The sequence below is a fragment of the Rousettus aegyptiacus genome, unplaced genomic scaffold, assembly GCF_014176215.1.
Source record: "Rousettus aegyptiacus isolate mRouAeg1 unplaced genomic scaffold, mRouAeg1.p scaffold_m13_p_3, whole genome shotgun sequence".
In the NCBI taxonomy this organism is placed as follows: domain Eukaryota; kingdom Metazoa; phylum Chordata; class Mammalia; order Chiroptera; family Pteropodidae; genus Rousettus; species Rousettus aegyptiacus.
Window position 1 is genome coordinate 152,529,574 of NW_023416306.1, and position 26,094 is coordinate 152,555,667.

Here is a 26,094-nt window from a genome sequence, read left to right on the forward strand (position 1 = left end):
CAAAGGTAGGAGGTGACAGAGTGGGATTGGAACCTGGGCCTCTCTGGGCCCCAGGGAGAGCAGTTCCCTGCCTTCTCCCAGAGGTGCGTGCCTACTCCCCACTCTTCCTCTCCTGGCAGAACCTCATTTCCATCTGTTGTATCAAGACCTGTACCGTATATTGCAGACATTTCGGATTGCACCATTAAAGATTTTATGCTAGAGACGTTAAAATTAAAAAGATCTATGTGCAAAGAGTCACAACAAATTTAATCAACTTGATTTAATAGAAAACAGCAAATGGAATTTATGATGCTCCAAAGACAAGGGAATTTTTTTTCAACAAAAATAATAAAAAGCACTTTGTGGAAAACAGAAAGTGGAGTGGGGTGGGGGGGGTTCCCCATCTGAGAGTTTATCAGAACCTAATCCACGGTGAACAGCCTCAGTCGGGGCTGTTTGCCCGCTAATCCCAGCTGCCATTAAAATATTAAAGATAAATCTAATCGTCTCTTTATCCAAAATAAGCGACTTTTGTGTGAGGAGAAAACATCTAACCCATTGGGAGGAGAATTAGTCCTAATGCATCAAATGGAATTCAGTCCAGGCTGGGGCGAAATAGGGTTTAGAGGCAAATGAGATGGTAATAGAAATAAAACCCAGAATAACAAATTAAAAACCCTCATTTACACGAATTAAAAGGGCTCACAAAAGGGCTAGAAGCCCAGCCCTACCCTCCTCAGTCCCCAGGCCCCCTCCCCTGGTCTCACCCACCTAGCTGTCACCCCCTCCCACAGGCCCCAGGAGAGGACCCATGGCCTCACCTTATTTTTTCAACTTGTGCCTCACACCTTTCTGCAGACTCCCAAAGTCCCCCTTCAAGCCCGAGCTGGGTTCCTCAAGGCACTAACTAAACCCATAGGCATCTCCCTGCACCCCCCGTGTGGGTCCCCAGCTCAAGCAGAACTGGATTCCTGTCCTAGTGCTATTTCGCACTACAGTGAGGTCTTGGTTTAGTTTTTTAAACTCTCTGGTACCCTGTTAACTTCATGGGAAAATGGGGATAATGGTAGCCTACATCCTCCCATACCCCCTCTCCCCGGCCTTGACCTCGTAGCTGCTCCCTGCCCTAGCTCCACCAGATTCAATGGGATGACAACAGGACAGCTCCCAGCTCTGTGCCTGATCCATGATGACTGCTCGATGGTAAGTTCTGGTCTAGCTTCCCCTCATGGCAGCTGGACCCTGCAGAAGTCCGACCTCTTCCCCTGAGAGGAATGAAAGCTTAGCAATAGGTCGGCAGGGGAAATAAAGATGGACAGACAGCAGCCATTTTGAGTAACAAGGTGGGGTCACCCCAAGCTGTCATTCAAGAGAGCTAAGGCCACCCGGGTCTTTAGGCTTCTCTTAAGCAGCCCCCTGTCGCTAAGGTTGCCCCAGGGTTGGCCTTGTGGCTCCCCCTTCATGGTGGGATTTCAGGGGCTTGACATATGCTCTCCCCCTACCTAGGAACACCTCCCCGCCTTCAGGTACTGGTCTGAACCCTCCGCATTAAAATCGCACTCTCTGCCTCAGTGCCTGGAAGCTTATCAAAAGAGACATACACATACCCAGCAGGGTTGAGGGCCCCTCTGTGAGCCATCACAGGTTGACTGGGACAGACAAGTGTGACAAACCCCTTCCTGAGAGTGTGTTTGGACTGCAGTAGGGAAAGGGTGAGGAGAGGGCCCTCATACCCCGGGCCTCCCCCACCCCTGCCCCACTGGTCTCTCCCTCCACCCCAGGAGGGCCTGAATACACCTCTGACCTCCCCCGGCCTTCTTAACAAATCCACTTGAACAGGAAACTCATGTTGACAGCATTTTATTATGGGATATTAAGTGGAATTGGATTGCGGGGCTAAACCTTTCCCTGGCTGGCTTTCTGTGCTCAGTTGGCCTCTTCCCCGCTGTGCCCACCACAGTCCCTCCTCCCTCCAGGGAGTGCTGGGAGGGGGTTCTCACCTCCCACCTCCTTCGAACACCTCCCCACTCTCCGACCCTTGGACTATGCAAGAAGAAATAGGGGAGAGTTGGAGGATATTCCTGGCTGTATGGGAGCAGGTAACCTTCTCCCCAGGATGACTGAAAGGAAACGTGAGGAGGTGTTGGGTGGGGTGAGACCTTTCCGGAGGGGCATCCTAAACCCAAGGTTTGATGGGGAACCATTGAGAAGAGAGAGTTACATGTAAGGAAACTGAGGGGCCCATTGCTGTAAGCTATCTTAGGACATGGGCAAGGGGGTGGGTTCCCAGAATAACATAGAGTTCTGGGTTAGCAAACAGTACGGCACCATTACACAGGGTTGCTGTAAAGATTATAAAAGTAAATATAACATTTGTGAATGCTTACCATGTACCAGACACCATGGTAAGTGTTTTACATACATTCTCTCATTTAATCCTCACAACCCTATCATATGAATTCTTTAATCATCCCCATTTTACAGAAAAGGAAATCGAGGATCCCAAAGGTGGAGTAAATGCCTGAGACGGCACAGCTGGTAAGTGTTGGAGCCAGGGTCTCACCCCAGCCATCAGACTCCGGAGCTGTGCTCATAGCCACTGCACCGTGATGTCGTACCTCGTCTCAGGTGCTGTACTAGCCACTTATGGCAAACGAGCCCAGGCGTAGGCTTTGGTGCCACGTGGCTGGCCAGTTAGTATATGTGCTTGTTCAAATTTCCCTCCCTCTCCAACTTTGTCACAGAGAAAACAGACCCAGGTGTTTGGGGTCAGATGTTCTTAGCAGCCCTGGTTTCTGGGCGTTCAGCAGCCCTGCCCTCAGCAGCCCTTCCCAACACCCCTCCTGCCCCTTCCTTTCCTCTTCCCCATTCTCCATGGGCAGGAGGGTAGCTCAGGTGTTGTGGGGCATCATTTGCCTCCCTATACTCAAGGTCCCTTCCTCTGCTTGAGGCTCTGATTCTATCTTCAAGAAAACAAGAAGTCAGTGAATTTGAACTCCGCTTGGCCGTAAGCAGCCGCATGTTCCTATAGAAGTCACCTGGCCTCTCTGATGTTGCTTTCTCATTTGAAAAATGGCACACATCTTTCAGGGTAGTTGGGAGGGTTTATTGACACAATGCCAAAAAGTCCACAAGTTAATAAATGTTCGTTGCATGTAAGTTAACTGCGACTCAAAATCCCTCTTGTTTTTTTTCTCCCGGCATCAGCTCTAAGGGGGCAGAACAGACTATCTGGTCCCATGTCTGATAACGAGAGGAAGAGAGAGCAGGACCTCTGGGACTCCCTCAGGGACTCTCAGGAGAACTGTCCAAGACAACAAAAAATAAGGTTTACTCTCAAGGGGTAAGCCCCAAATATACAGGAGCATTCAAAAATAAAAATAAAAAGCAAAACACAGCCATGGGCGACAGATTCAGAATGCAATTATGGATTCAAACACAGATCCTTTCTCCTCCTTGCATTTTCCACCCCACTCCCTCCAAAAATTGTCGATGATGGCTGGGTAGTGACTCAGGGAGCCAGCTAGCAGGGGAGAGGGACTTGGCTGCAGCCGGTGCTAAAAATGACCTGCACCAAGGCAAAGGAGGGAGGTGGTATCTTCCCTCAGCCCTGCTCTCCCTCCCTGAGGCTTTTTTTTTTTTTTTTTTTTTTGGTAACAAGGGAGATAGAACTCCTGACCTATTAGAGAAATTGAGTGGATTAAATATGATAAGGGGTCTGGCACCCATTCATAAAGGTAGTAAAAGCCATGATGTATTGAGTCCCCGAAGCCAGGCACCATGCGAAGTGCTTTACAAACATCATCTCCCTTAATCACTGGCCCAAACTCCACGAAGGCTGGGACTAGATCTGTCTTGTTCCCTACCATACCGCCATTCCCAGGTACGGAATCCTCCTGCATGATGGTGATAATAACCAACGCTCACAGCAACCTTATTTTGTATACTTGTGGTATAGCCTTATTCCTTATTTTTATCATTGTACATTTCTAATCTTCATGATAATTTTAAGGGGTGGGTACTGCCATTATCCCCATTTTATGGATGAGGAAATTGAGGCACAGAAGGCAGAGAAAAGCTGGGTTACTTTCCCAAGGTCACTAAGCAAGTGATAGTGCAAGAGTCTGAACTCAGGTAGTTTAATTCTGGAGTCCATGCCCTTGACCCCTATGCTAACTCGGGGGGTGGAGGTGGGGTTAGGGAATGTATCATAAGTGCAGTGTCAAGATGTATTATAGGTAGAGCAATCAAAGCTAAGAGAAAAGTCAAATGATTGAGTCAAATTTACAAAGCTGATAGGTGGTGACCCAGGATTTGGATGGAGTGTGACCAAGCTAAAAGCCTCTGAAAGGGTACACTTTACTCCCCCCACCCTGAGCCCAAGCTCTAGGGCCAGCCTTTCCCTGTAGGGCTCCCTCTCAGAGTCCACAAATGTCCTGAGTCTGGGTCTGGACTAAGTTTGGGCAGTTGTGGAGCAGTAACAATGACGCCCCAAATCTCAGAGACAGCCCCAGGCCAGCAGTCTGTCAGGAGTCCATTTCCAAGGGTGGGAATGGCTGCGGGCTAATGCTGGCCCCTCCTTCCACCTGGGCAAGGGGGCCTCTCAGAGGGCCCAGGATCATCCCCTCCCCAACCTCCAAGGGCAGGATGGTGACTGTCTTTCTGGGAGAAGGAACTGGCAGCTTCAGACATGAGATTTGGTCAAGATATTTTTCATTCTTATCTCCTGGCAAGAGCCAAGCTTCCATCACTCACACGCTTGTTTTCCATCACTCACGTCCTTGCCCATCGGCTTCATCTGGCTCATCGTGGATGTCCTGCGATAAGTCAGGGACAGGACGGATGCCATTAACATAACATCCCTATTCATCCTTCCAGGGTAGGTGGCATGAAGGGGAGGCCGAGAGAGGGGTGGAGTCAAATGACATCTGACTCATTTGAAGTTGAGTATGACCTCTGCTGCTTACTAGCTCGGTAGCTTGGGACAAGTTACCTAACCTGAGAACCTAAGTTTCTGTATTCATAAAATAGGAACAGAAATTCTTATCTGGAAGCAGAACCACTGCTTTGCACAACTCCAGGGGGCACCATTCACATTGTCGTATATGTGAGTGATGCCACATGGAACCCTGTTCTACAGATGACAAGGTAAAGGATGTCTCGAGATTGCACATCCCTGAGTCTGCACCTTGTAAGTAAGAACAGCTATGCCAACATTCAGATGTGGGATCAAGGTGCTAATAGGGTTCTTGCAAGGACCAGTGACTATGCCATGTAAAGGGACTAAGGCCATGTAGGTGCACAGTAGGTATGGCATTATTCTAGCATAAAGAGGCAGCCCCTGGAGCGAACTGTACAGTTTCCCCAGATGCCTCCTGCACTGAGATGCCCCTACCTCATTCCAGCTCTTGCGTGGACCAGGCCAGAATGAGTAGGGACCCACCTCACCATAACCTTGTTAGCAAGAGCTCAGTTTCCATGTTCTGTAGGGTCTCCTCTTACCTCTCAGTCTGGCCGCATGGTGACCACAAAGAGTATTAGACTCTTCGGCAGTTCGCCAGGGAGAGTTAGGGGTTTCACTCTATTGGGTTTTGCAGCTGACTGGCCAAGAAATCCTGAATGGAATCTCTTCCCCACCTGGTTTTCCAGGCTCTGCCTGAAGCAACTTACCCTGTCTTTATCTCCCCTCATTGGATGCTTTGAAGTGAAAAAACATTTATTCAAAACCTGCTGCATGCTTGGCACAGTGAAAAGGAGAGGAACAAGGGAGATAAAACAGTCCCCAGCCTCAAGAAGGTCACAGAAAAGTTAGCTGAGTTAGCTGAGGTGGTGGAGTTCAGGGACTGAGATGTGTGTGTATGTGTGTGTGTCTGTGTAGAATCACCTTTACCTGACACTTGAGCCCAAGGGGGCCATGTGGCCTGCAGAGCCCTCAAGCAGGAAACCAGGAGCTCCACTGGCCACCTTTGGAGTCAGGCTTACTCTTCTCTCCAGGTGAGGGCTCCGCCCTGCCGAAAGCAGTTTCTTGCTGCCTCTCACTGCCACTCAGCTGGCCCAGTGGGTTGCAGCTCTGCAGCTTCCAACACGGAGTTAGTCAAGAGATCCCCAACAACTGGGGATAGAAGCTTACCTTCTAATTGCCTCTCACACCCTCCCACCTCCCTTCTCCTCCGCATCAGCAAGTCCATCTTTATTCTGTTTGGTCAGTGAACTCTGAGATACAGCAGTCCCCTTGCCTTGTCTATCCGATTTACTGCAGAACCCCTAGCTCCAAGACCTAGTAAGGAGCTCAATACATATTAGTGGAATGAGTGGATGGAAGAATAAATGAAATCCTTCCATGTACGTTGGACACGCTTCATGCTCACTCTAGGGAGATGTTTGGACGCCCATGGTTTTCCAAAAGAAGTCACCACAGCTCTTCTTTCCCACTAGGGAACCTATTCCTGACGGTTTTATCATTCATTCATTCATTCATTAGGCCAATATTTCTTGAGTAGCAGCTCTTCCCAGCTAGGCGCTGTATCCTGTGCTGGGAAACAAACCTTGAGCTTTCTTCACACCCTGTCCCCTTCTTTTCTCCCTGTTGCCACCACACACGCTGCCCAGAGCACTTGCTCCTCCCTTGTTCTGCCTTTTGCACAGAAAGCCCCATATTTGGCCGTTCTTTGACTCGGCCAACCTGCAAAGCAGTTGAAGGAGAAAGGTGGACTCCCAGTCTCTAGCATCTGTCCTCAGCCCATCCTCCCACCCCACCCCAGGAACATGTCCCAGCCAGGCTCTGGCCAGAATCCCAAGCCACCCTGCCTCTTGGAACAGCCCTGAACTTGTCTCAGCTCAGCCCCTGGGATCCCTGCCCATGGGCGTCCTGCAGAGCCCACCGGGTGCCTGGCCCCCAGCGCCCTGGCCCCTGGTGCTGCCTGCGGCGGGAGCTACCAGCTTTTTGGAATTCCTAATCGCTTCTGGCCCCGGTGATTGGCTGCTCAGCTCTGACCCCACTTGGGCTGCCGCCTGGTTGGATAAAAGGGGAATCTCCTTGGGGCTCCAGAGCATTAGACACCGGAGGGGGCACCTGGGACCAACTTCGCGAAGCGGGGAGCCCGGCGGGGGGGTGGGGGGAGCAGAAGACCTGCGGCCTCGGCCTCTCCAAAGAGCCGGGAGATGACGGGGAAAGCGGGGGAAGCGCTGAGCAAGCCCAAATCCGAGACAGTGGCCAAGAGTACCTCGGGGGGCGCCCCGGCCAGGTGCACCGGGTTCGGCATCCAGGAGATCCTGGGCTTGAACAAGGAGCCCCCCAGCTCTCATCCTCGCGCTGCCCTCGACGGCCTGGCCCCCGGGCACTTGCTGGCGGCGCGCTCCGTGCTCAGTCCCGCAGGAGTGGGCAGCATGGGGCTGCTGGGGTCCGGGGGGCTCCCTGGTTTCTACGCGCAGCCCACCTTCCTGGAAGTGCTGTCCGACCCGCAGAGCGTCCACTTACAGCCGCTGGGCAGAGCGTCGGGGCCGCTGGACACCAGCCAGACGGCTAGCTCGGGTAGGTGAGGGAGAGGCTGCGTAGCTACCCGGCTCGGGGCGAGAGCCGGGACCCCACGCCGCCGGCTCTCGCTTGCCCCGCAAGGCCTCCTCCGGGCGCGAAAGTTCGTGCCAGGCCGAGAGGTCGCAGCCCTGGGCCGGGTCGCGCGCGCTGGGGACGAGGGCCGGGACGCCGCCCCCCGCGCCCGCCGGCGTGCATCCCCCGCGCTTCTGGCCGCGGCGCTGCCCTCTCGTCCCCGCGTCGGGCCCGGCTTTGCCACGGCGCTCGGTTGGGGACCCACTGGAAACCCGCCTCGAGGTGTCGGGACCTGTGCGGCGGACTGGGCCCCCGCAGCCCCGCTGCCCCACCGCGGCCCCGGCCCCCGCCTCCCCGAGGCCCCGCGCTCCTGGAGCCCGATTCGGTTCCGCGCGCCGGCGGCCCAGGAAGCGGGTGCCGGCTCGCCCCCAGCCCTGGTGCCCAAAGTTGTCTTTTCTCTCCTCCTTTTCCCCGTTCCAAACTCCTCGCGTTTAGTCAGAGGGGGTTTGTTTTTCACCCCGAGAGCTTGGACAACCCGGCCACCACGGCGGCCGAAGCGGCCACCATCTGATCGCACCTCAGCGCCACCGCGCATCCGACCCGCGCGCCGCGCGCGTTCGAGGGCCCCGGGTGACCCCGCCGCGCCCTCCCGGGCCGCTCGCCCGGCCTCGCGCCCCCGCCCGCTCCGCCCGCCGGCGCTCATGGGCGCTCGGCAATTCCCCCGATTTTTCGTTTCCGTTTTAATTATTTATTCTTATTTGGAGGGGCAACGAAAAATGCTGAATCGCGGCCTCTCCAGTCTCGAGCGGAGGCGCATTTTGCAGGCACCGTAAAAAGGGCTGTGCCGAGGGAGCCCCCAGGCCTTACCGGCGCCAAACTACCTGCCCCCCGGTTCTGCCCCTTGGGGCCAACTTTCGGGCCAGGGGAGCCGGAGCTGCAAGTGCAGAGCAGGGCGCGGAGCCCGGAGCGCGACTGGGGGTCCCCGCTGCAGCCCCCGAGGCGGCCTCGCTCCCCCGCCGTCCCTGCCCCAAGCGCGCCAGGGCCTTCGCCTCTCTTACAACGAAATCTGCTCAAGACCCCCGGGTTTGGGCGCCCGCGTGTGTAGGGCAAGCCTGGGCTTAGGGATGGGGTCGACCTCGTGGAGGTCTTCTCGGGGAGACAGAGCAGGCCCCCACCGCTCCTGGAGGCGGCCCGGGTGGGGCCTTGGAAGGTTTGGGGCGCCTGATGTTCCTCGGCGAAGCCCGGCGCTCCCCCCATTCTGCCGCATGTGCCTCCGCCTGCTTTTCAGATTCCGAAGATATTTCCTCCAGCGACCGAAAAATGTCCAAGTCGGCTTTAAATCAGACCAAGAAACGGAAGAAGCGGCGGCACAGGTAAGGCCCTCGCGGCGCTTTCTGTCGCCGCTCCTGCTCACTCACCTTCCCCGACCCGTTTGGGAGGTCGGGTCCCTAGGACCCTATTTTCGCTGCCTCCAGATGTGAGGTCCGCGACCGCGCCAGGGCGGGGAGAGCGGGCGTTGTTTGGGGTCCTGCGCCCGGCCCTGGAGTCCGGCTGCTCCGGGTGAGGATGAGAAGCGGCCGCCGGGGAAGCGGCACCGTTTTAGGCTTTTTCCTTCTTCGGGAAAAAGCAGAGGCCCCAATCAGGGCCAGGTCGGAGCCAGAAAAGGGCTGACGGCTCCCAGATGCAACCCCGGCATCAGCGCGTCCGAGAGCCACTCACACTTGGCGGCCGGCAGCTCGGCTCCCACCTGCCTCCCAAGCCAGGCCCTCTGCCCTTGGCCCCCGGCCGCCGTTCCTCTCCGGCTGCCCCCTGTCCACTTTGCCAATCCGGTAGCTTTGCGCTCGCACTGTTCCCCCAAACTCGAACGTGATATCTGCATCGATGGAAATTTTTCGTTAGGCTTCTGCTCTTTTATGATCCTGATAGTGTCTCTTTCCTTCCGTGAGCCTCAGTTTCCTTGTCTGTAAAATGGAGAGAGAGAGGGTAGAGTGTGGACTGGATGATCCCACTAGCTCTAGCTGGAGCGGAGCGGGCTCCACTGGGGTACAGACTAAAGAGAGAGTTTTTAAAAACACACGTCTTTAAACAGACATTGCTTACACAAAGTTAAAATTCAATAGATGCGGAAAGGTGTATCCTGAAAAGATACACCCCCGCCCCAGACCCACATGCCCTTGGACACCCGCACCAGCGCCACCAGTTAGTTCCTTGAGTGCATTTACGAGGAGTTTTTAAGGAAATAAAGAAGCGAGAACCAACAATCTGTTTGACTTTCTGCGAGTGCTGCTTCTAGGAGCTGTCCCTGCGCTCACCACGGTCTGTCTCCCCAAACCTCTCCGCTCCGGGGATGGGTGGGCCGCCCGCAGGGTTCCGCTGGCTCTCTGGAAATTTCCCCCCCTGGGGAGCTCTCCACCTCCCCACCCCGACCCACCTCACCACACCTCCCTGTTTGTTCTCAGCCTCCTTGCACCTTCTCTTTTGGTGCCGTTTTCCTCTTAGCCCTTTGAAATCCCACTATTAACCCTCACCTTTGACAAGGGCTCTTCCTGAACTCACAGGGTCGGCCTTGAATGAGAGTGGTCTTCGACTTGGTTTCTCAGTGACCTTGGTGTGATCCCTTCAGGCAGCCGTTTGGCTTTGTTTAGTTTGTTTTGTTTTATTAGAAACCGAATATTTTTTTTTCTTTAGTCCTGATCTGGGGTTATTTTTTTTTTACATTCATTCATCCAACAAATACGTATTAAGTGCACCCATCTCAGTCTGGTCCCAGGGCAGGTAATCTGTAGCTTCCTACACCCGGACAGGGACCAGACCTTGGAGAGGAGGCAGGTGGAAGTCCCACTGAACTGTTTCTGTGCAGGAATTAGGGGAGGGGAGAGGGCTGGAAAAAGCATCCCCCAAACCCTGAGTGCCTCAACAGTGTTTCTGCATCAGGAACATCTATCTCCCTGTCTGGCACTTGGAGCTGACTGACCCATAGTCCTAAGTCCAAGCCTAAGGCTCTTGACCCTCTGTCCTCACCTGATTGCCTGGCCGCCAGAGAAATTTTGGGAGCTTTAGAGGTTCCCAGGGAGACAGGACAACAACTTGCCACCTGCTCTGGGTTTCTGGCTATTTCTGATGCCTAGAGAGAGCAGATTATTGGAGAGAGGAGAATGGTAACTAATTGCCGGCACAATTTTTAATTAGTAAAAAAATGTGTTTTCATGAGCTTCTCTCATTTGGGGATTTCAGGTAAGAGATTCTGGAATCTGGAAATGAATGAGAGACGGGCATCTCTTTATTTCCCCCAAACAGACTGGGCTTAGCAGGAGTTGGGAGGGGAGAGCGGACGGGTCAGCAGCCTCGGGATACTCAGATTTTGCTCTACTCTTTACCTAGAAAGCTCAGACAGGATACAATAGGAATCTGGAGGATCTGGGGTTCTGCAGAAAGTCAGGAGCAGGCTTTTCTGGGTAACACTGTGGGAGCGCAGGAAGGTTCCCTGGAGAGCTGTCAACATCACACATGGATTGGCTCTTGGAAGAAATGAGGGGATGTTTGGGGGATTTGGGGCTTTGTTTTGTTTCGCTTTTGAATGGAGCTCTCCAAAGCAGAGCCTGGCACTTGAATGATCTGAAATGACCTACCTTTGTCAGCTCTCCTCTTTGGCTTTGGCCACAACACCTATGTGCCTCAGTTTCCCTAGTTTTGAAAAGGTCTTGCGTATTTTGATTGTTTATTTTTGATGATCCGTGCAGGGGCCCTTCAGTAAGCGGCAGGAGAGAAATAGAGAGCAGCAGATCTTCAAAATTCTTTGTTTACATAAGCATTTTCATCCCCCCTCCAAGAGAATAGGGGAAACGATTTAGAATTAAACAAGTCATTTTCTATAAAGAGCAGAAAGAATCTTTCTTCCTCACACATCCCCTGCATCGTCTCCCAAGACACTAATGACAACTCCAACACAAGGGATGTACGGGGGGTTATGGGGCTTGACTTCGTGCTTGTTCCTTGCGTTGGGTGAGCGTGAGGGCAGCAGTGAGGGATTCTAAAACCTTGCGCTGGTCCCAGGGTCCAAATCTCAGAGCTTCACGCAAGGAAGGCACCACTTTTACAAGTCTGAGTTTGCAGAATCTGAGCTCTATTGTCTGTTGGCTTATTGATAGGATGTAGGGAAAAGGTCACCTAAAACTTAGTGAAATTAAGGTCTAAAAAGTGAAGAATTTGTGTTTGTAGGTGGGCATGTAGTTTGCTTATTTAAGAAAGGGGGCTTATGAATTTTTTAATATTGGAGGCAAAATTTTATGTATTGGAGCACATTCATTTGCACATTTTCTTGGGATGAGAGAACATAGATTGTATCAGATTCTTAAAGCAGTTTGACCCAAAACAAGTAAATGTGAACTGTTCTGTTGGGGTGGGAGGGTTGTGTGGGTAGGTTCTCTCAGGGTGACCTGAGTAGAATTCTCCCTCCCCTGACTGTGGCCCCACCCACTGGGTGTGTGGCTGAAAGTCTGAGAGTGGGGTGTGTGTGTGTGTGTGTGCGCGCGCGTGTGTGTGCGTGTGCACACGCTGGCCCTTGCCTCTGAGCACAGGAGGAGGGGACAGGGTGCCCTTCCCCTCATCTTCCTCACCCCTGCATCTCTGAGGAAGCTGAGGAGCTGATGGATTTGGGCAGGTGAGGAAGGTGGAGGAGTGTTAGAGTGGGTGGAGGGGGTAGGAAATTCAGTTCTCAGTTGTATAAACACTGGAGTTGAGGTTGCATTTGACCTTCTGGTGAGTCTTCAACATTGAGTGCAATTTAAAAGATTAACTCTACTGTCTGAGAAAGGAGCCCAGGAAACAGGGCCCAGCAGGGCTGAGGCATTTACTTACCTGGTACGCCCCTCACCTGTGCCTGGGAGGAGGATGAGGGGCTTTCTGCAGTTTTCTAAAATTCCTTTCCCCAAAGCACTTCTAGAAAGACTCCCAGTATGAAATGACACTGAGGGCTGAAATAATCCTCCAGCACCACCAGAAAGGTAGTGTGAGCCCTCAGCCTTCAATGAAGAAGAGTCCAGGAGGTTAAACTATGGGGGTGTGTGTGTGTGTGTGTCAACATAAATGCACACATGTGCGTGCATGTGTGTGTATGAGAGCATGCGAGGGAGTTTGTGTCCGATTGTGCTGAGACAGCCTGGGTACGGGGTCTGTCCAGGAGGCGTAGGGGAGGGCCAGTCTATCCTCTCTGGGACAGGCTCGTTCTGTTTCCAGGGTTCTGAGTGTCTGGCTTTGCTCCCTTCAGGACAATCTTTACCTCCTACCAGCTAGAGGAGCTGGAGAAGGCATTCAACGAGGCGCACTACCCAGATGTCTATGCCCGGGAGATGCTGGCCATGAAAACGGAGCTGCCAGAAGACAGGATACAGGTAACAGAGCCTCGAGTCCCTTTCTCTTCCATGTTCCCGCCTCTTGGGGACATCAGCAGCCCAGGTTCCCAGACACCCATCTCTCACCTCCCCACACCCCCAGTCCCTCCTATGAGCACCTGCTTGCCTGTGATTGTGTTCTCATGAAGAACAGCTTGTTTAAACTGACAGGCATTTGCTGAACACCCACCAGTGAGGTGGGCACTGTTAGGGGACAAGAAACTTACATGTGGCCTGGCTTGCTGTTCTAGACTGTAGGCTTTCCAAGGAGCGCATCAGACGGACCCTGAGGGGGCCTGTGGTGGGAGAAGGAGTTCTGGGTGGGTCCTGGGTTCTGAGCAGGGTCTCTATCGTGGCAGATGTCTCCTAGGTCCAGCTAAACATCTGCTTCAAGGCCAGCAGTGGCCCCAGGCCTCCCTGGGTGCCTGAGGGTGGGAGGGTAGCAGGACCTTCCAAGCCAGGCTTCTAGCCCTGACCTCAGTCTGTTTCCCTTCCCTCCACTCCCCTCCTTAGGGAGAAGAGGACGCCCCCTCCCTTCCTACTCCCCACCACCGCCATCTGCCTGAGGCTCCTTCCTTCTCTCACAACTGCCCTGAGCTCTTGCTCCTTTACTTCTCCTGGCTCTGGCCCAGGATGTGGCTGGTGACCTGTGCCTGCAGGTGTGGCTCCTGAAGCCCTCCTTCTCTCCTGAGGAGTTTTGTCATAACCAGCCACTGATCTGGACCGGGATGTCCTCACTTGCGCTGGGCACAAGGCCTCCTTTCCTTAGCAGCAGGACCTTTTCGAGTCCAGAGGCCCCCTACCTGGGCGGGAGTACCGTTGCTTAATCATTTTTCTGGGAGAAGATGAAATCTGATGTGTTCTAAAACAGGCCTCCATGAGGAGGAAGACGTGACTGGGTGGGAGGAACATTTCCCAAAGATCTGGGTTCACCTTAGCTGGATCGCAACCTTAAGTCAAAGCTGTTCCCAGCACCTGGGCAGTCCAGAGAAGTTTACTACTGAATGGGTGTTCTGACTCCTTGAAACCTTTTCTGCTCACATCTCCTCCTGGTCAAGGTCCTTTGTGTCTCCAGGTGCAACGTGTGTTGGGGTTTAGGGGTTGGGGCTAGAGAAAGAACCACATAAGGTGTGTGGCTGACTAAGGTGCTTTCTCACCGGAGAACCAGAGAATGGGAGAGGGTGCATGAGCTGCTTTTCCAGAAGACACTTTCTCTCCCTTGAAAATCTATTCGGAATTTCAGTCAATGGCTTTGGACATTGACACTAACAATAAGCTCAATTATTCATAAGCAGATTATCCATTTGGTGTATTATCCTTGGTGGCCTGGATCTATCGCCCCACGCACCCAGTCGGGTTCCAGAGGGGTAAGGCTGGGTGTTGATTCTGAATCTTGTGACTGTGTGTGTATGTTTTGTTTGTGAGTAAGCCAAGGCCCGATACAGGGGGTCACCTGCACCTGACCTTCATTAGGACAAAATTGGCTATTACAAGTGTCTGGGTGGGGCGGAGGGCTGACAAAGTCCCCCTTGACCAGAAGGAAGGAACAGCTTGTCTCTTGCAGTGAGTTGTCCTAAAACCTGTCTGGCTGTGGAGGGGGTGGGTGGGAGTGTTCGTAAGTGCATTGCTACGAATGCCTCAGCGGGTGGATGCTGGGCTTCTGTAAGTTCCCTAGTGGGTGTCCTTGGGGTGGTGTCTGAAGCCACCAGGACCAGCAAGATGGAGCCGGGGTGAGGAGTGAGTTAATTACCCTGGGACTGGCTAAGGAATGCGTGCATGCGGGACCAGAGGTGAGAACCTCTCCAACTCTTTGAGCACCTCATGGTTCTTTGGCTAAATGCTGCTCCCAATAGGTGTTTGCGAGCTGTCAAATAGTCCTGCCCCCAAATGTTTTTTGCCAAGTGGCTCAGGAAAGGTCTTAGCATGTGTCAACCGTAACCACAGTTTCTGTGTACCAGGTGTTCTAAATACACGACACTCACGGGAGAGGCAGGGAGGCGTGGTAGGTAGGGGCACTGACCCTGGAACCAGACTGCCTGGGTGCACGTCCTTGCTTCACGGGTTACCAGCTGACTGACTGTGGACAAGCTACTCGGGCTTCTCATCCGTAGAATGGGGATGACAGTGGCGCCGGCAGATGTGATGAGCCACGTGTGTAATGTGTTGCGAGCAGTTGGGGAGTTTGTGTTGCGAGCCTGGCACATGCCCAGTGCTCACTCGGTTTCAGCTCTGATCTCATTAAATCCTTGTGACAACTGGTAGAGTAGAGACCATTCATTTCTTTTTAAAACTGAGGAATCTGAGGCATAAGGACTTCCCAAGGTCACACAGCTAAAATGTGGGGGACACAGGGACCTGGGACTGCATCTTGAGTTTGAAGCCTGGGCTTTGACTTGAAGCTGGGGGAAAAGAGATGGTCTGAGGTTGAGAGGCGGGCCTGTGTCAAACCTTCTTTATAAAAATAACCAATATTTATTGAGCACCAGGTAGTGTTCTTAAAAAAGAAAAAAACTTACTCAAAAAAATTGTTTCTCAAATGGGTAAATTCAGGTACATGACATGAGTCCAAAAGGGCGAAACGCCAGTCTCCCTCCTCACTGCCCACCAGCAGCCGCTCCAGGGGTGACCAGTTTTGTTCCCAAGGAATCCTCCGGATATGCAATGAGCCAGGCACTGATACTAGTGTCATTTTACAGACGGGACCTGAGGCACAGAGGCCAGAATTCAGACCCAAGTCCCTTTAGCCTCCAGGACACTTCCTTCACTACACACACCGCCACCTCTCCGATCATTTCCTCTTAATGTGTAGATTTAGGCGGGAACAATGCATCTAACTAAAGACAGAATTCTACCACCCCAGCCTGTCCTCTCCCCTCCCCCAGCTTTCAGCCAGAGGCTTTTGTGTCTCTGTTGGAGGGGGGAGGGCAGGAAGTTAGACATTCTCAAGGTGGAATGGAAAGGTTATTGGACTGGGTGTCAAGGACCCGAGTCTTAGTTCTGGCTCTGAGACCCACCAGGTATAGTAGAGGCCAGGTCACTTCCCATTCCTCATTTTCCTCATCTGTAAAAAGAAGAGGGGGGATCCCTCCCAAGGAGGGGGCTTCTCTGGATCATCTTCCTCATCAGGCCCCTAGGCTGCCATTGGCAGAATGCGGGAGCAGGACAGGTGGAGTTGGACAGCCCCAGGTGGACAGCTGGGACACATGCCCTGGCTGGACCAACCCAAGTAAACCCCTGGATGTGTCTAAGGTCTACTGTTTAATGTCTAATGAGAACCCAGTATGGAAGTGAAAAGTCAAACACATCTACTTCTAATCTTTGTTTCCCATCCAGTAAACTAAACTCGAAGCCTGAAATTACTCATTTGTAAAATAATAATATTTTCCCCAAATGCTAATTTAATAAAAGTATTGTCATTGCTAGCATTATTAAGTACTTACCCTTGCCCCAGATTTTGATTTTAAGTGCTTTCTATGCCTTGATTCATTGAGTCCTCACAACAGCTAGATGAGTTAGTTAGATGCTCTTTTTATTCCCATTTTGTAGATGTAGAGAATGAGGGGCTGAGAGACGAAGTGAGTGGTAGACTGGATTCGAACCCAGTACTCAGTTACTATCACGTGCGCGCTCGCTCACGAGGGAAGCGTGAACTCCTGTGTACATCAACTGGCATAATCAACGCCAATGGCAGTGATGGCGGGCCAGCCCCCTGTGCCTTGGGGCTTGGAGGGCAAGCACGTCCTCGCTTACAGCTCTCCGGGTTGGGGTGAAGGGACGCCGTGTATTGTTGGAAAAAGAAGAGATTCCAAGTCTCCATATCAGACAGATACGCAGTCCTCTTTGTGTCTCAAAAAAAAAAAAAAAAGATGCTGGGACATGGCATTCTGGAAGCCCCGTCATTTGTCAGCCCCTGGGGAAGAGGAAATGGGTTTCTGGACTGATTTCATTTCCTCTGTGAGGTCCTTGTTCCTAGAATTATAAGATCAGGATATAAACACATGTTTACTTGAATTTTTTTTTTTACTGTATTCTTTTCTGATAAAAGTAGTACTTATTAAAACTGCCTTCGTGACAGAGATATGAACGTGCAAAGTCGACGGAGGCCACATCTGACCCCCACTCTTCACAGCTTGGTACGTGTCGATGGTCAGAGTGTGAATTCTCTGACTAGCGCTGCACTGCTGTTTGATTCTGTCTCTTATATAATGATCCCTGCCCAAAGGTCGGGAATGAAGTTTTAGGGGCTTATCTTCCAGAGGTTAGAAGACACGTATCCAGATGGAAAAGGATTGCAGTGTCCCTCAGCCTGGGACATTTGTTAGAATCACATGGCAGCTTTTTAAAATACCCGTGTTAGGCTCCCATGGCCCGCAATTCTGATTTAATTGGTTTGACATGGAGCCTGGCATCTGTATGTTTTTAAAACTCTGTAGGTGATTGTGTGCAGCCAGTATAAAAACTACTGGGTCAGGCTCAGGGAAGGAGTTTCTTTGTTTTGAGCGGGTTAGTATGAGTGTAAGAAGTGGAGTTTTGGGTGACAAGGTGGGATCAGGTGCGCAGAGAAGGAACCTGCCTCTCCTGCCAGGAAACGTGGGCAGAGCTGCCCCCTAGTGGACATCAGAGGCTGCAAGCAAGGCCAGGCTTCTCTGAGCCTGAAGCTGAGACTGGAAGGGGTGTGCTGAAATACGGTGTCAGAAATGCTGAGTGGGTGTGGAGTGCGAAGTCATTAAATCACACCAGCAATGCGCCCAAATTAATCAGCTTCCAGCTAGAGGAGAGGAAAGAAGCTGGCTGAGAGTGATGGAGATTGCCACGTGGCAGACAAGCCTTCTGGTATGGGGCAAGAATGGAGGACAAGGTCTAGGTTAGCCAAGTGACCGGCATGTACAAAGACCATCCTATTATGTAAGCTATCTCCTTAAGGGGGGCAATCCTGGAAGGACTAAAGAGGCTTTCCTGGAGATCTTTGAGGAAAGTTGCCCTGAGCATGTTGTCCTGTGGGCATGCAGGGATGGGAGCTTTGCCAGACTGGAGCTGTGTGCTGACAATGGAAGCCATGGCCACAGCCACAGCTGCTCACGCTGGTTCCCCACCTATGAAAGTAAGAGTCGATAGAGTTGCCTGGCCTGTTGTACATGGGCCCTTGTAGCAAAAGAGCACCCATTTGGCAAGAAGCCCTTTCCCGGGTCCATTCCGTCTTTAGAGGCACAAGCTGTTAGGACCCTCTCAGCCTGATTGTGGAGGCACCTGCCACACCAGATGTCGACAGCCAGGGGGCATCCTAGCTGAGCTTCCTCAGAGCTGCTAGGGCATCACCTTTGAGGGGAAATGCACTAGGAAACCCAGGCTCTTTCCAGAGCTAAAAGATCTCAACTCTCCTTTGCCTGGGGCTCTAAACCTGGTGACTCTTGGTGTCACTTTTGGGTCCTTTCTCAGGAGCTCAGAGCCCTGCAGTGTAAGGCAGGGCTCTGGTCCTTGCTGAGGCCTTGATGCAGGTTTTCTTGAAGAGTTCGGGACCCGACTCCCATGTGAGAGGAGCAGTCTCGTCTAGAAAATGGGCAGTCAGGGAAGTGAGCGAGAGAGGGATTGATTGAATATTTGAGGCCTGCCAGAACCAAGAGACCAAGTAGGAAAAAGGGCCCAAATGCTGAGAAGGAATCACAAAGGTGACAGATGGAAGCAACTGGCTTTACGTGAAAAGTGTCATTGAGCATTTGCTGGACAGCAAAGCCTCATCTCATTGCACATTTACCCACGGAATTCATCCAGCATCAGCCTAATGTTTTTTAGTTCTTACTATGTGCCAGGCATTTCCCATGCACTATTTTGCTTAATTTTTCTAAGAAACCTGCAAGGAAGTGATGTCACAGGGCAGATGAGGGACTGGAAGCTCAGAAAGATTAAGAAATACAACAAGGTCACAAAGGAAGATGTAGGCAGAGCAGGGATCCCCAGCTTTGGCCTTCTAGACCCTGATCACAGTGTACAGGGAGTGTCGGGCAATGCACGGTGCTCTCCTGTATTCGTGCCTCAAGGGCCTGCGGTACACTAGAAATGTGGGGAGAGTTGCAGGGGCATCTGTTTAGCCCTCCCAATGCCTCGAGGGGAAACTAGAAGCTACTAAAATCTCACAGCCTGTAGGTTAGTTCTGTCCCCACCCCTACCATCAGTTGGTTTTGTCATTTGTCAGTCCTGCCTTGCTAATGGGCCATGTGGAAGAGCCCAGAGGGGCAGGTAATACCATTGATTAACCTGCCCCTTGAGCGCACGCCCACTGATTTTATGTGCCTCCATGGAAAAAAAGAAGTAGCATTTCTTGAGCACCTTCTGTGTGACAAGCACTGCTTTTAGGTACTTTCATTTATTTCATTACTCTTCAAAACAACCCTGAAAAGCAAATCTTATTTTATGACCGAGAGAAGGCAAGTAACTTGCCCAAGATCACACAGCAATTTTTGTTGGAACTGAGAATTCCAGTTCAGGACTGGCTGACTTCGATGCTTCTTGTAAACTTTTAAGTTCTGTTAACACATGCTGGTTGCTTCCAGAAAGGGAAGAGCAGGGCAAATATGAAGACGGGGTAGGGTTAATTCTAATTCGTTGTCCACTTCCCTCCAAGGCACCATTACTGCAGCTTCCCTGCCAACTGTCCTAAAAGGAAATTGTTTTGGCTGTCCAGGTTTCTTCCATAAATTGGAGCAGCATCTGGTCTTCTCAGAGAGCCAGGCATTCCAGGAGCCCATATCCGAGGGTCCGAATGACTCCTGGATTGAGTGACCAGCTGGTACCAACTGCCCTGGGAGTGTCTATGGGTAAAATCTGATCTACAGACCAGTTATTCACATGCCCAAATTAGGAGACCCAGGAAAATGGTTCTGTTTACAGGCCCCAGATAGGACCTGAATCCCAAGTCTGGATCCTCTTCTTTAGTGTCCCAGTAATAATGCTGTTTCCATTTGAGAGCCTCGCCCCCATCTCAAGCACCAATGCTCATGGAATCCTGGAGAAGCCAGGGTAATGTGCCTTCCCAGGCAGCCACTCTGGGAGCAGGGGATGGAATCCCCGCCTTCCTATACTCCACAGTCCCTTCTCCAGAATCCCTAAATCCAAACCATGCTGGAAATGGACAGTTCTGTCTTAAGTTTGCCATCGAAACTCATTAGTGACATAAACCAGACTGGACCTTATGCTCTATATCCATCCCTGTTAGTGTGAATTGTATAGGTTTTGCTGCAAAAATCAAAACAGATGGGTTTTGATTATGGTGCTGCTGCTGCTGCTGCTGCTGCTGCTGCTGCTGCTGCTGCTGCAGGGTGTTATGTAACATGTGGCATATGCATCACCTCTTCCTTCTAAAATCCAAAACATTCTGGAGTCTGGGCCCACACGCTCCAGTTAAGGGGCTGTGGCCTTATTGTTTTATAATGTACTGTGTTCAAGCAGGAAGGTCATCTCCTGACCAGAAAGCAGATGGCTTACTTAGATTCATAAAGAGAACCTTCCCATCCCTCCATGGTCAGACTCAGAGTCTAGAATTCTATCACCAGGGGTTCATTCTTTGCTTTCTTCTCTGAGAAATGGATGAAATCAGAAGTCACGCACACCTGTATGTGGATCAATCCTTTTAGATTTTTCCTCTGTGAGAGAAAGCGGCTTGGGACAAGTGGGTACTTGGATAGGGCGATCAAATGCTATTGGGAGGGAAGATGAGACAGGACCGAGGTCTCAGACGAACTGCAGGCCCTGGGTAGGATAGGTAGTCAGACGGAAAGCCTACAGGACGGGCAGGTGGCCCGGGGGAGAGATCTAAGCACAGCATAGAACCAGGCCAGGACCATGGCTGAGTTGGCCCGGGGCTCACATTGCTCACATTAGAGGATGGAGCGCAGCCATTTAGTGGATTCAAAATTACAGAAACCCTTTCCTTGGCTGGGGTCACTTAGGACAGTCTGAGTCTGAACCAGGGGGAGGCCTTGCATATTGGATTCACAGCTCCCCCAGGAGGGCCCGATTAGGAATGGCGGGTGCCAAACCCGGTGGTAGCACAGGTGTTTCCCACCCAGAGTGTGACCAGCGATCGTTTTCTAATGACCCTAGTCAATGTCGGGGTGGAGAGACCGGGCCTCTGAGGCCGCGTTTCTTCCATTTTTAGACGTTCTGGTTATTTACAAATGAAGAAATGCCAAAACAAGGTTGCACATATTTGGGTCAACTTAAAGTTGTGCATGGATGGCGCAGTCTTTCCGCAGTCCTGCAGAGTGTGTCTGTGACCGCCGGGTTCTTTGGGGACGGTGGAGGTGAGGCGGGGCGTTTGGGGCGCCCCCTGCCGGATGCGGCTGGCCGTGCTCAGCCGCAGACTCGAAGCTGCCGCGGGCTGCCGAGGCGCTCACTCCGCCACCTAGCGGCGGCGGTGGGAACCACGGGGGGCGCGCCAACTCGGAGCCCCTGCGGCCGCAGCCCTGGCCTCCCAGCGGCCCAGCAGCAAAGGGTTAAGCTGTCAGCGGCGCGATGTTAAACAGGTGTCAAAGGCGCCTCATATATCTGCAGATTGAAATCAAATTCTTTGCCGTATAAAAAGATAAATTACCCAGGCGCTGCCGCGCGTCCCACTCATCACGCCAGCGCCAGACGGCAAGCAATTTTTTTTTTTAATGTGCTAACGACCTAATCAAGCAATCAAGTCGGAGAAGATTGCAGAGTGACCGGGGCAGCCATCTGCCGGCGAGTCCCGCATTCATTTCCTGCGCCCCCGCACTGGGCGGGGGCTGGGAAGGGAGCTGGCGGGGGGTGGGGGGTGGGGGGGGGGAGAAGAAGGGAAAAAATCCTAAACAAATTAACACCCAATTTTCCCCGTCTAATTAGTTAAATGAGAAGTGTTTGGGGTCCCCCGGGTAGGGGGAGCGGCTCTCGGCGCGGCTCACGCTGCCTCCCCAGCATTAATTAGTGCGGGTCAATGCCACGACTCCCGGGAGAGCAGCCGCTTTAATTTCCCGTGATATTTCAGTGCCTGAGGCCCATCGATTCAAACTGAAATTAACTTATTTTTCAATCAGCCCAGGGCTGCCCCTGGGGGTGACTCTTCTTTTGCCGCCTCTTGAATAGAGCTGGAGCAATTTTTCATCAAAAGCTGAAACCTCTGCTGCCTAGGGCGGGGGGGGAGGGGGCCTGGAGGGAAGGGCGGGGGACCCAGCCGAGGAGAGGGAATGGAAATCGCAGAGGAAACTAATAGATTTTCAGGAACCCGCCTCTGCCTTCCCCTTCTTCCCCCCACTTCCCAGGTTGCCTTGGGCATCTTCCCACCCTGGGGGGCAGGGCTTTGAGGGGCTATGAGGGGACATGAGGGGGCCGGCAGGGCCTGCGGTCCTTACAGAGCCCACCAGTTTCTCGCCGGCCTCACCTGCTTGAGAGGTAGTGCAGCTGTCCCTGGTTCTGGCTCCGGCTCCTGTCAGCTGCTGGAAGTCTCAGAAAGCTGCTTTGGGAGACCAAGAAATCTCTCCTTCTCCAAGCATGGCAGGGCCCTGGGAGCTCCTCCACACAGCACTGGAGTGCTCCAGACATCCCCAAGGCACCCCAGCTCAGACCCTGCACCAGTCAATTTGGGGGCCAGAGAAACATTCCCTAGAGTGTCACCACCACTCCTTCCTGGGCCCCTATCTCATTTGCTCCTCATGCCACTGATAATTTTGTCTTCCTTCCCTGACTGAGAGATGGCTGCCCAACTCCCCAAAATATCATTCAAAGTTAGATCCAAAACTGTAGAGAGCCGGTGAGTGGCAGGCGCTGTGGCATGGCAGGGCGAGCCCAGGCAGGGCAGAGACAGGAGCTGACTCAGGCGTCCTGGGAGCATCCCCAACTCCATTTTGGGGCGGGGCAGTTGCCATGCCTCAGAATCCCTGGATGAAATGTCCTTTGCTCCCTGAGTCCACACTCACCTGGAAGGCTTCCTGGGACTGGCTGCTCTGGCCTCTGGAGTTCTGGTGGAGCGGGAACCCTGAACACGTTAGTTCTGCCCTTGAAAGGAATTTGTCCCTTTGCAAGTCAGAAAAGAGGTTCTGTTTGTATGGTGGAAGTGTGCACACTCGCAAGAGAGCTACCAGGGTCCAGCTTCTCAGCTGCAAACTGAGGACCACATTGGGAACTACCCACCTGCAAGATCCTGTCCCAGAGGCATCCCTATCCCATTGCCCTGGAACTGTTTTGATTTTAAAAAAGAAATGCAAAAGAAGGACCCTTTTCACCCACTGTATTTTCATTGGACTTGGGCCTCTGTTCTAGATAACTCTGAGCCTGGGGGAACCCCCCAGGGTACTGTGGGGTCGGTGAGGGCACCTGGCTGGAGAAATCAGCAGTCACAAGGAGATGGGGCCACTGGCATAGAAGAGGTGGGGACCTAAAAAGATAGACTTGGGGGTAAGGGCTTGGCCCCACTGCCTCTTAGAGCCCACCCCTGACCTGTTTGTCTACACTTGCAGGTCTGGTTCCAGAATCGCAGAGCCAAATGGAGAAAGCGGGAGAAGTGCTGGGGCCGGAGCAGCGTCATGGCGGAGTACGGGCTGTACGGGGCCATGGTGCGGCACTCCATCCCCCTGCCCGAGTCCATCCTCAAGTCGGCCAAGGATGGCATCATGGACTCCTGTGCCCCATGGCTGCTAGGTAAGAGCCCGCACCCTCCCTGCGGCCCTGCCCTTGCGTCGACGAGAGTGGGCTCCCTGGAGGAGGAGACAGAGCCCTGGAGCAAAGGGACGTGGCCACAGCAGCCCATCTGGAGGGAGGCCCTCCGGTCTCCCCTGGGGGTCTCTGAGGGCAGGCTGGGCATGGGACTTGGCATCTATCCCTTGCTTCCACCTATGGGTGCCCACTGGGCAGTCCCCTGACAGGGGCTTCTTTTGTCCTGTGAAGAAGGCGTGACTATTGCTCCAGGATCTGTACCCTGCTCTTCCCTGTAGGAGGTGGGCTTGTGATGAGACTGCCCTCTCGGGGGTCGAGGGGACTCCCTGGGTACCTTTGGCCACCATCTGGCTTTGCCCAAAGGCCTTCTTCCCTCTAAGTCTCTCCACCTGCCATCGTCCCCTGCCTGCCATCTGGGCCTATGTCTGAGAGCAATACCAGCTTGTCTTAGGGTTCTAAGATCTGGGATCCCAGAAGGGAGGGATGGGGAGCAAACGCCGTGCTCGGGGAAGGGACAGAACAGGCTGTCTGGGGGCAAGGTGCTTAGGGGCTTGGCTTGGGGAAGCCCTCTGCAGGCCTGGTGCCAGTTGCTCGGCTGCAGCCCCCCGGCCACCTCCTGCTGCCCTGGCCCCAGCCCCGGGACTCGCGTGACTGCGGTGTGTGAAGTAAGGCTTTCTGCTTGTCCTTAATTCTGGCCTCTCTCTATCTTTGCCGTTTTCAGTTCAAGATGGCTTTCCCAGGCGCTTTTCTAAACCCGAATACCAACAATTCTTTTTAGGGATGCACAAAAAATCGCTGGAGGCAGCAGCTGAGTCGGGGAGGAAGCCGGAGGTGGAGCGCCAGGCCCTGCCCAAGCTGGACAAGACGGAGCAGGAGGAGCGGGCCCCCGACCCGCCAGCGGCCATGTCCCAGGAAGAACTGAGGGAAAACAGCATCGCTGCGCTCCGAGCCAGAGCTCAGGAGCACAGCACCAAAGTGCTGGGGACTGTGTCTGGGCCCAACAGCCTTGCCCGGAATGCCCAGGAGCCGGAGGAGGAGGAGGCCATGGACGAAGACAGGCCGGCGGAGAAGCTGAGTCCGCCGCAGCTTGAAGACATGGCTTAGATCAAGGGTGCGCTGCCGCTGGAGCATCAGGACTCTGCTCTGCTCGGGGCCTGTGGTGCTGGGAGGTGTCCTCTGAGGCAGAGCCCAGCCTGGTCTTTGCCACCCTCCCCTAGCCCCACAGGCTCTCCATGACCTCCAGGTGACTTCAGGCACAACTCAGTTCTGGCCAAGGCTCTGGGCCGTGCTGAGACATCCCCTACATAGTCCTGACCTCTTCGGCATCCTCCTCATCCCAACGGCCCTGCCTCAGAAACCTTCTTGCTGCCCCAATCCACCCCCTCAAGCTGCTTTCACCCAATCCCTTGGCAACTCTCACTGTCTGAATCCGCCCTCACACCGATATCTTGCTCTAAGAGCCCTCCTTCCCAGCTCTGACCCCCGGTGCGTTCTGCTCCCCGCACGCCCAAAGCCCATGCTGCAAACACCCTGTCAGGGATTGAGGACCCATGCTCCAGGGCTGATGTCCTGAGCGCCCCAGGCCTCGCCACACTCTGCTCCCCTTATCCTGTTCCACCGTGTGAATGTACCACCCTGCAGGCCCAAGCACGACCTCTGCTCTACCCCATCAGTGGCGCCCAGAGTCCAGATTAAACTTGAGAAGTCTCAGCCTGGGCCTCTTGGCCACCCTTCATCTCATGCCCTCCAGGCCACCCTCAGGAACCTGCCCTTTCCATACCCCAAGCTGCCCCATGATTCCTCCGAGCACAGGTGCCAGCCCTGCATGTGACAATGTACAATACCTGTAGTGACTCCAGGACCTGTGCCCTGCAGCCAGAGGGTGCCTCTCACAAATGCTATGGCTCTCTGCACTGTTGGGGAGGCCAGACCCTCTACCCCAGCCCCTTGCGGCTGTATTCTGAAGCATCCTGACACCCCTGATATGCTGCCTGTGACCCTGACTTGTTGTGCAAATCACCCTTCATCTAGAGCTTCGTGCAAATTACTGGTTCACATGTGCCCTGCCTTGGTGCAACCCAATCCAGTTGTTAAAAGAACACCTAGGAAGCCACAGACCTTGACCCAAGTTCATCTGAGCTGTCCTTGGGAGGCCAAGCCTAGAATGGGCCTGGGGCTATACGCAGTCATCAGGGGTTGGTCACAGAAGGATTTGAGAAGTGGCTACAAGGAGAGTAAGGGGGGACCCAGTTTTAGACCTCAACGAAGCAACAGGCAGACACACCTTCATGCCAGGTGTATGTCATGGCGCATGTCCACTAGAGTGAGGCAGAGACAGTGACCGTGTTGGCATAGGGAGCCAGGGGCTTCTTCCTGTCTGCTGCTGAGAGGACCTGTCCATACTAATGGCCTCTCTGGAACTGCCCCTCGACCCCCAGGCCATGAACACGTCCTCCTCATCCTCATGACATTTCTTTACCATCCTACCTTCGCAGAGAATACCTCGAG

At 53.2% G+C, this 26,094-nt stretch overlaps 1 protein-coding gene across 1 annotated transcript; it reads left to right on the plus strand.

Moving 5' to 3' along the window:
* Window positions 1–7,103: 7,103 nt before the first annotated feature.
* Window positions 7,104–25,127, plus strand: VSX2 (visual system homeobox 2). Its single transcript, XM_016139034.2, has 5 exons — window positions 7,104–7,513; window positions 8,817–8,901; window positions 12,795–12,918; window positions 23,391–23,571; window positions 24,365–25,127. Exons 1-5 carry the CDS (start codon window positions 7,144–7,146, stop codon window positions 24,688–24,690), a joined length of 1,086 nt encoding a protein of 361 aa, XP_015994520.1. The 5' UTR covers window positions 7,104–7,143; the 3' UTR covers window positions 24,691–25,127.
* Window positions 25,128–26,094: the final 967 nt, after the last annotated feature.